General features: G+C 59.0%; 1 protein-coding gene across 1 annotated transcript in view; it reads right to left on the bottom strand.

The window, feature by feature from the left end:
* Positions 1–596: 596 nt before the first annotated feature.
* FLT1 (fms related receptor tyrosine kinase 1) overlaps positions 597–9,922 on the bottom strand; it is a 181,090-nt gene continuing 171,764 nt past the window's right edge. Inside the window, exons 29-32 of the mRNA XM_045293991.1 lie at positions 9,630–9,757; positions 7,241–7,325; positions 4,683–4,777; positions 597–3,396 (exon numbers count right to left, since the gene is read on the bottom strand). Of these exons, the coding sequence (XP_045149926.1) occupies positions 3,198–3,396; positions 4,683–4,777; positions 7,241–7,325; positions 9,630–9,757 (507 nt within the window). The 3' untranslated portion in view covers positions 597–3,197. The remainder of the gene's footprint in view (positions 3,397–4,682; positions 4,778–7,240; positions 7,326–9,629; positions 9,758–9,922) is intronic.

Genomic DNA, 9,922 nt, shown 5'->3' with positions numbered 1-9,922 from the left:
ATCCAGACTCACCGTACCGCGATAGGTCAGGGTGGGACTGCCCCCGTGGGTTTCTGAGACGGCCCTCTGTGTGAGCAGAAAGCCTGTCTCTCCCTCTGCAGCAGCAGTGGAAGGACTACTGTTTGTTGGAGAACATTCTAAAGGTTCAGTGGGGTGACTGTACAACTTTCATGTGTTCAAACTACCGAGAGGGGTGGTATGTGAATTGTGCCAATGGAACTTAACAGATTTGCAAAACACAATCAAGAGGACTCCGACTGGCCCACCGAATGGAACGCCCCTGGTCCCGTGCCATCCTCACCGTCCTAGAGAAAGGAGGGTCTGAGAAGGGCCAGAGGGACCGTCCCACTCTGTCACAGCCCCCAAGCAAGGGCTCCAGGACCCTGCACCCTCACTGTGGTCTCCTGCACACGAGTGCCTGGGTAGATGGCAGCGCGCACAGAGGGGCTCTTGGGGAGCAGCTGGTGGTTTGAACTGCCGGCCTCGCGGCTAGTGTGTTTAACGACAGCTCCCCCGACAGCAGTCATGTCCCCCCACTTGCAGGGCAGCCTCTGACCCTTATGGGCACTTAACAAGCCAGTCAGGAAGCAGATGGGTGCTTTGGCAGTTAAGTTTATTATATGGAGATTGTGTACAAAATACATTCATAAATGACTAGAAATATAGGACCAAACTGTGTCTTGTATCTGCAGCATATACCCTTGGCTTTTATATAAGTATTTTTTAAATTCCAGTTTCCTTAAATAGGCACACATACATACACACTCTTATATACACACGTGTGGTCGCCTCCACCATCAGTCGAAGACAGGCTTCTCTCCGTCCACCTGGGAGGGGCTAGCAGGTGGCTCTCACGCGCCACATTCGCCTCATCTGGGCTACATTGCTGAAGCATTTGGACACTCGGCGGGGTGGCCTGACCATGGCCCCTGGGAGGAGCGTTCAGCATCCCCGACCCCCACCCCGAGGAGACGCATCACCGAAAAGGAAACACGCGTGCCTGGGTGGGGTGCCAGAACCCAGGCTTCTGACAGCACTGTCCTTGAGTTGGGCCCCCAAGCTTTCAGTAGGTGCTGTCCCGAGGGGCCAATCTGTCGGAAACACCTCATGGCTGGAGACTCGCCCTTCTGGGCTTCCCCTTTGGTGTGAAGCCATTGGGGGTGGGGGAAGCTTCATGACCTTTTGAGGGGCGGGCTCCTGTGAGCGACAGACCTGAGTGACTGGGGTAGCAGGAATCGTCAGCCCCTTAGCGTCTCCGCGAGGAAGGCGGGCCCTGACAGAGACCTCAGATGGAGGCTCAGCCTCTGCTCTGTGCTCCCTGATTGCTCGTGAAACCAGAGGGTGGCAGGGGCCCTGGTTCCCCACCGCTCCTCCTGGCTGTGCTGTGTGTCCACGTGGCTCTGGGAGGGTGCAAAGAAGGGGACGTGCTGGGCTCTCTGGTGGCCGTGGATGGACACCCTGTGACCCAGCCTCGGCCTCCCAGGCTCTCGTGCCTCCAGAGTGCCTTTCCACAAAGTGACGGGTGTCATGGTACCCATGGAGTCACGCTGTGTGTGACCCAAAGGGAACTATGCTGCTCCCAGGCCCCACTGCCATCGCATGGGCTCCCCTCACGGCTGTCCTGCAGGCTGACCCTCTCAGTGGGGGCATGGAGCCTCATCTTCCTCCCGCTGGACGCCACTTCCCAGTGCCACCAGGGAACCTGGTTCCTTTCCCAGGCCCACCAGTCAGGTGCCAACATCCTGACGACAGAGAGGGCGAGTCACAGACACCCAGCCTGGCTAGGCTGCAGAGCCAGGGCCCCAGCCCTTCCTTGACCACACGCTCCTCATCACCCACCTGGACAAAGTCCCACGTGGGCTAAGGGGGACTCATGACCACTGCATGTCCCACTCCTCACCTTTCTGGCCACACACCCAGCCTGGCTAGGCTGCAGAGCCAGGGCCCCAGCCCTTCCTTGACCACACGCTCCTCACCACTGACCTGGACAAAGTCCCACGTGGGCTAAGGGGGACTCATGACCACTGCATGTCCCACTCCTCACCTTCCTGGCCACACACCCAGCCTGGCTAGGCTGCAGAGCCAGGGCCCCAGCCCTTCCTTGACCACACGCTCCTCACCACCGACCTGGACAAAGTCCCACGTGGGCTAAGGGGGACTCATGACCATTGCATGTCCCACTCCTCACCTTCCTGGCCACGGGTCACCTGTCAGCCCTGGGCTAACACTCTTCCAGGAGGCTGGTGGGGTGGGGGTGGGGCACACTGGCTGTGCTTTAGGTCAGAACAGTCTGGCTGCTGGGCCCGTCCTTTGGGTCGAGAGAGCCCATCCTCTCAGCGGTCCGGGGTCCCCACAGTGGAGTGTCTGCACCAGGCATGAACAGAACACTGCGAACACAGACTTAGATGGGACACACGCACACAGATGAGGCGACCACCTCATGGAGTTCGCGCAGGGTCTCGGCCGGTGCTCTGGGGGCAGCGGCAGTGCCAAGCGCCAGGCCCCGGGGCAAATGGCCAGGCCAGCTCCCTGCCTCTGGTTCAGATTCACTTTGCGGTTCCAGCTACACATATATGTCCCCTCCAGACCTGGAGGGAACCCCTCAGGCCCCGCCCTCCCTGTCCCCGTGGACTGGGTGGATGGTGGCACTCAGGTGGCCTTGCTGCATGCCACCCTTCACCCTCTCCTTCCTCATGTGAGGCGCTGCCCATTCTTCTGGAACCTGCTACTGCAGCTGTGGACCTCCTCCCTACCCTCCCCCACAAGGGACAGGCCAGGCTTGCCCGGGCTGTAGGGCACTGGCAGTGCCCTGGCTGGCTTCAGAAAAGTCATGCACCACCAGATTAAACAAATCCAAGGACTTTTCATTCCAGTCTGTATGAACGATCTGAAGCCCCCTCCTCAGATTTCCCAAAGGGCCTGGAAGTGCCCACCCTGGGGGCCCTGAGGTCTCGGGTGGGGCTGGGCTCTCTGGAGCCCTGCCTACCCAGTGACCTGGCCACAGCGCTCTCCCCTCCTCACTATGTCTCTGTGTGTCTGGTTTACATTCGTGTTAGTCAGTGTAAAGGGGGAAATAAAACAAGGCAGATTAAACGGGGTGGGGGAGCATTCCCTGTGCGGAGGGGGAATGGGCGGATGTGTCTAAGCAGGGACTGTCAGGTGCGGCCGGCCTCCTGGCTCTGGGACGCTCGGGCCCACTAGACGGGCGGGGTGGCGTACAAGACCACCGAGTTGTAGTCTGGGGGCGGCGAGCAGCTCCACATCTCCTTCTCCAGCTCTGAGGGGTCGTAGGTGAAGCGGCGGCTGCCCCCCTGGGAGTGCCCACAGCTGGAGGGGCGCACCGGTCGGTGGATATCTGGAAGCCCCGACTCCTTACTTTTGCTGGTCACTCTTAGGCTGAGAAAGGGCGGACAGACACACAGGGAGAGGCAGAGGTAAGAGCTGGGAGCTGGTGGGTCACTGGGCTCCAGCCCCACCTCCAGGGAAAGCAGGTCCAGGCCAAACCCATTGGCCCCATGTGGGTCCTGACTCAGAGTGACCCCCAGGGTTCAGGGAATTAACGCCAAAGCGTTCCTAAGGCTGTCAAAGTGACTGGAAGCCACCACTGCTCCGCGGGAGGCTTTCTACTCCCGTCAAGAGCTACAGTCCTGGGACTCACAGGGGCAGTTCCACCGTCCTAGCAGGTTGCTGGTTTTGGAAACCCACGGTGGTGGTGGTGGGTGTGATGTCCATGCATGTGCGCGCGCCAATCCCTTCTGTCCTTCCCTCGCCAATCCCTGCGTCAGCAGCCACACCTCTGTGCGTCTATGCTGCCCACCCTAGCGTCAGCACGGTGTCACTGAAGCAGGGGTAGGTGGCTGAAGGCCTGCCTCTCGAGTCAGGGAAACGTTGAGGGGAGGAAGTGTTCCCTCGGGGCCCCCGGCTGTGCACCTTGAGAGGAGCAGGCCGCCGCCTCTTCTTGCTGATGAATGGCTGTGAGTGCTGGAGCACCACCGTCTCCCTGAGCTCAGCCCTCGCTATCACTGGGACCCCTTGGATTCCACCCCCTCACGGGCTGCCCTAGGTCCTGTGGGGGCCCTCCCCGGGCCCCACCATCAGCCCGGTGTTGAAGGAAGCCAGCTCATGACCATGGGCCTGGGAACACTGGAGCCTTTGGCCCACACATGGCGGTGCGCCATGCTAATGTCCCCGCTCCCCAGGAGCGAGAGGACGGGGAGCCTGGACCCTGCCCAGGTGACACCGAAGGCCGAGAACTTCCTAGACAGGAAAGTAAGGCAGTCCTGTCCCATCCGGTTCTGGCTCTCTCCGGCCATCATTGATTTTGCCCATGATGGGCTGACACCAGCGCCCAGCTGGGCTGTGTCTGAGAGGGCTGCCTGCCATCGCTGGGGCAGGAGTCCACACCACCCCATCAGGTGCTTTGTAGGGCTTTCGCAGGGTGTCCTGACTACTGTCCCCTCGATTTTAGAACATTGCCAGCCCCAAAGCAGAGGCTGCCTGGAGCTTCCAGCGGATGCCGTGTGCCCCCCACCCCACCCCCTTTGCAGAGTGGCGCCTTCACAGGAGCAGACCACCTCCCCTGTGTGTTCTGGGGGCAAGGGGAGCTGGAAACGCTGCCCTGCAAACGGAGCTCCATCCACAGTGGCACCAGCTGCTCAGAGGAGGGGTGGCCCCATGCTTACCCCATCTTGAGGGTGGCCTGAGGCTTGCTCTCGGTCCAGGGGAAGTGCTGCAGCAGCGGGGACAGCAGCAGTGTGCTCGAACCCATCTGGTAGTCCTGGGGGGAGGAGAAGAGGATGGTGTCGACACCCACTGCTGCCCGGCCTCATAGCGACCCAGCAGGACGGAGCTGAGTTTTCCCACAGGGTCTCCGAGGCTACAGGCAGGAGCAGCCGGTGCCATCTTTTTTTCATGGAGTGGCTGGTGGGATTGGACAGCTGACCTTCGAATGCCTGACCCTTTGCACCACCAGGGCTTCTCTTTCCACACCTAGTCCCGGGGCTGCCTTGGGACTCCCTGTGCCCTGCGCCCACACCCACCACGAGCCCTGCAGATAGAGACTAAGCTTTCCTCTTGGCCGCAGCCCCACACTGTCCCTGCCACTCCCAGCCATGCGCTCCTGCTCTCTGCAGGGACAGAGCACCTCTCGGGTTTAACAAGGGTGAGCAGTTGCCACAGGCCACCTGTGTGCAAGCTGCTATGTGAAGCCACCAGAGCTGCAGGGCAGGGGACGGGGCCCCGGGGTCACGCAGACTGACTTAGTGGCCGTGAGGTGCCAAAATCCCACGAAATGGCAGATGAGAGGACCATTTTGTTTCCAGTGCAGACTCAGACGCTACCGGCCCCCCCTGCTCCCTCATGGGCCACTGTGAACGTTGAACTTCATGGGGATGCCCTGTGACTCTTCCCGAGACATGCCCCGGCCGTGGGTTCCACCTGAGGGCCTCTCCCTGGGCTCAGCTCCTGTCCTATCAGACAGCAATGATGGCCTTGTTTCTCCACCTTGCTCCCGTGGGGAGGGGTGATGAATTGCACTCTTGGTCTTCAATGCCTCTCCCATTCAGAGCCCCCATATGGCCCAGTGGGACGGTCCCAGAGGGTTTCCGGGGCTGTCAGTCTTTACGGAAGTAGATGGTCTCAGTTTCCTCTTGTGGAGTGGCTGGTGGGTTTGAACCTCCGACTATTGGGTTAGTGGCCTGGTGTTCAACCCAGGCACCATCAGGCTCCTTAGGAAAGGGGTGAAGTGTATGTGTGTGTGGGGGGGACATCACGCATGTTTGGCCCGCTGTCATCTCCTCCCACTGGTCAGCAGGGGGCTTAGGAGTCTGGGCTGAGCGCCTGCATTTCTGAGAGCCCCGGGATCACCCCATTGTCAGGGTTTCCTCTACTGCACTGTGGACCAACAGAGGCGGTCACAGAAAATGCCCGTGGTGCAGATGCTGTTTCTGTTGGTGCTGACCTAGCCTGTGGGAGCAGACGTCCCGGCTGGCTCAACAGCAGCCAAGGTGCCCAGAAAAAGCCAGCTGGGGGTGCAACTGTCGTTGATTTGGGGTGGTGAAAAAACAACACCGGCAACAAAAACCCCTCAGACGCCAACCAAATTCACTGACACCGAGTTGACTCAGAGTGATGCTGTGGACAGGACAGAGCTGACCCCGTAGGTGTCCATGCCAGCAGACAGCCGCCCTTTCTCCCGAGGAGCTGCTGGTGGGTTCATACTACTGACCTTGCTGTTAGCAGCTCCACTCAGAGCCGCCCCCTCGGGGTTCCTCCCTGAGGTCTGTAGCACGTGTGCTCTAAGAGCCCTGGGTGGACAAGACCCTGTGTCCCGGGGCCTGGGAGAAGAGAGTGAGGCATCTTCCTGGCCAGGAGCGAATGCTGCTTCCTCCTGGAGCAGTTGGCTAGAAGCCTGGCTGTCCTTCCTGTGACCTTGGGGGACCGTATATCGGACGTGGGTAGAATACCAGCATCTCCAGGCAGCCCCCCGAGACACCCCCCCCCCCACCCTATGTCTTGCAGTGCAGTGACTAATTCTGTACAATGCAGGAAGTTGGCCCTGGTGGCCTCGGGGGTTAGAGGCTGGGCTGCGGACCCCAAGGTCAATTGCTGACAGCCATGGTGCATCGACATGACGGTGACCTCAGAGGAGCTCGGAAATGGAGGCTGGCATTTCTCCGGTGGGGGGAGGGGGAGTTGTTTCTGCTGGGTGCTGCTGCATTGGTTCCAACGCTTAGCGACCCATGTGCCACAGGAGACCATGCCACCGGGCCCTACACCGTGAGGCCACCTCATTCAGGGTCTTCTTTCCTCGCTGACTCTTGGCTTTCCCAAGCAGGACGTCTTGCCCAGGGACGGGCTCCTGCGGACCACACGCCCAACGTGTGTGGGAGAAAGTCTCCGCATCCACCCTCGAAGGAGCATGCTGGCTGTACTTCTTCCGAGACAGACTTACTCAGACTTCTGCCAGCTCCTGTCTGCTCGCTGTTTTCCACCCATGCTCTCACTCGATTCCTCTTCGGTTGAAATGACTACCACGCAAGGAATTTGACCCTGGAGTGAACTCTGGGTCATCTGCTAACCACGGATTTCTGCTTTCACAGGGGCTCCTGACCTCCCAGCCAGCCCCTCCCAGCCAGCCCCTCGTTAGCCCCATGGACCCGACCCTCCACCTGCAGCACCTGGCGTTTGTGTTTGGACGCAGTCCAGCAGCAGCAGTGAGCAGGCCAGCTGCATTACTTACATCAAGCATGGAGGTGCTGAGTGGGGAAGATTCTTCCAAGGTCCTGATTCTTTCCAGACTCATGAACTTGAAGGCATTGACGTATCTAGGAAGAGGCACAGAGGAGGGTCAGCGCGGGAGCATGCCCAGCTGTGATGCCGCAGGAGGCCATGGACGCCGTATCCTGAGACAGAGAAGGCCAGCCTTGCAGCAGGGCCTGCCCAACACCCCCCAAGCCTGAAGTTCTCCCGGCACCGGGATGGTAACGCCACTTTCCACCACGGCCATCTGGTCCAGAGACCTTCTCGGCCTTCCATCGTGGCCAGGCGTCTGGTCCCACGTGGACTCAGGGAGCAGGACCTGTGAGCCCTGAGGCATCATTTGGTGTGACCCCTTGTGTTGGGTCAAACAGGGTGCCCAGTGAGGTGCTAGGCCTTCTCTCATCCGTAGCGGCCGGCTTCCTGTAAAGATGTGCACCACCAAGAACAGAAGCTGCCATCCTGGGTCCCTGGCAGAGTGGTGGCCGAGGGCCTGTGCCGTGAGTACACACTCGGGAGAGGTGCTCTCCCGGTAACCACATGAGACTGCCCGCTGATGAGGCACAAGGAGCTGGGCAGTACCATCCATAATATCCTCTCTCTGGTCCTTGGCTCAGCTGCTCTGGCAACGTGTGTGAACCTCTGGGCTCAATGCTGTGCACCACCCTGGAAGAGCTCAAATTAATCTGCCAGTCCTCATTTCTCACCCTTTCAGACGCAACCAATCTATGTAATCAAGCTGGCTTTCTCATCTTTAAAACCGGGTAACTCATCGGCTTTAGCATCTTGGTAGTATTTGTGAGGATCGAGAAGAAACCTGGTGGCCTGCAGACTTGTGGTGGAGGGCTACAGGTTAGTAGACTTGTAGTAGAGGGCTACAAGCTGGTAGACTAGTGGTGGAGGGCCACTAGACTTGTGGTGGAGGGCTGGAAGACTTGTGGTGGAGGACTATAGGTTGGTAGATTTGTAATAGAGGACTACAGGCTGGTAGACTTGTGGTGGAGGGTTTCAGGCTGGTACACTTGTGGTGGAGGACTATAGGTTGGTAGATTTGTAATAGAGGACTACAGGCTGGTAGACTTGTGGTGGAGGACTATAGGTTGGTAGATTTGTAATAGAGGACTACAGGCTGGTAGACTTGTGGTGGAGGGCTACAGGCCAGCAGACTGGTAGTAGCGGTTGATGGGCCAGTATGGACAATGCACTGATCTGTACCCATTACCACAAGGCTGGGCTGGCCACCAGGTTCCTTCTCCGCCCTCACCGATGCCTGTCAGTACTTTCAGACCATTCCACCACCCCCTCCCTGGGTACCTGCCTGGTTTGCCGATCAGAAATCAGAGCCCTAGTAGTGCCTGCTGCAGGTCAAGATGCCAGAAAGCTTGCGGATTCCTGACGACAGGGGTGCAGGGAAGACGTGTGAGACCGTTTATTTGGATAAGGAACCTTATCCCTCCATTGCACAATTTTGGCAAGCTGTCCTCCTCAAAACCAGAATACCCTATTTGGATAGCAGGAATATCAGTAGCTACCTCACAAGGTTGATGTGAACCCACAGGACGTGTTTAACACGCCTGTCACCGGTGTGCGAACCCACAGGACGTGTTTAACACGCCTGTCACCGGTATGACTTAATGCACTCACGATTCACTCTCACAGCCCTTCAGTGACCCTGCAGACATTCGAGGTGCCCTTCGGTGGTTAGGTGAGGGGGCAAAGGGAGATTTCGTTGTTGCTCTGTTGGAGGGTGTCATCAGCGAATGCTAGTCTCATTTGAAAACCAGCATCACGAGGAGCCAAGGAGGGGGTGTTCCAGAGTCCACTCTGACTCAGTGACCCTGCAGTGCGACGTTTCTGAGGCTGCATCTCCCCCACCGTGGCCGGTGGGTTTAAACCACTGACTCTGGTGAGCAGCCCAACTCTCGGCCTCCAGCGCCACTGAAGCCGCGGAATGACACGCCTCGTGCGTCTGGAACCGATTCTGCCCTTTCCGGATTTTTACTTTTGGAAAGCTCTTTTGAAGGGCATTCTGGGGGCATCATGGTCATTAGGATACTGGATACCACGAAGGCTTCCTCACCGAGGTCTGTGGACTGGACGTTTCCGTGGGACTGCACGGGAGACAGTCCTTAGACCTTGTGTTCCTACGCCGAGCTGAGCTACGCTACAGCATCGTGACGCCTGAAATGCTTTCAGACGGTTCAGCAGGAAGTGTGCGCGCTCGTGCACAGACATGGGAGTGCACGCACACGCACGGCACACGCACGCACGCAGGGCGTCCTGACAAACAAGGAGGGGAGCCGGGGCATAGCCGTCCTTTGATTCTGCCTGGCAGGTCTGTGCAGACCTGCGGTCGGGGAAAGCCTGCTCACCTGATGTCGTCCGAGCTGCCGGCGCTAAACCTGGGCGCCACCATGTCTTCCTTGAAGAAGCCCTCGGAGAAGGGAAAGCCGCTGCTTCCCGTCAGGATGGTGCTGAGCGGGATGTAATCCTTCCCCTCCTAGGAGGGAGACCACGAGGCTCAGAACTGCCCCAACGCTGCTGCCATCTGCACCCCGTGGGGGCATTTGGGCAGGAGAGAAGAGGCATGGTGGGAGGGGGGAGTTCTGGTGATCTCAACGACTCTCTTCCTGGTCAAACCACACAGCAGCAGCAGCAGGAACCC

The sequence above is a fragment of the Echinops telfairi genome, unplaced genomic scaffold, assembly GCF_000313985.2.
Source record: "Echinops telfairi isolate 266 unplaced genomic scaffold, ASM31398v2 ScPeMD7_2565;HRSCAF=3150, whole genome shotgun sequence".
Taxonomy (NCBI): domain Eukaryota; kingdom Metazoa; phylum Chordata; class Mammalia; order Afrosoricida; family Tenrecidae; genus Echinops; species Echinops telfairi.
Note: the sequence above shows the minus strand (reverse complement) of the source record. Positions and strands in the feature narration are given on the sequence as shown.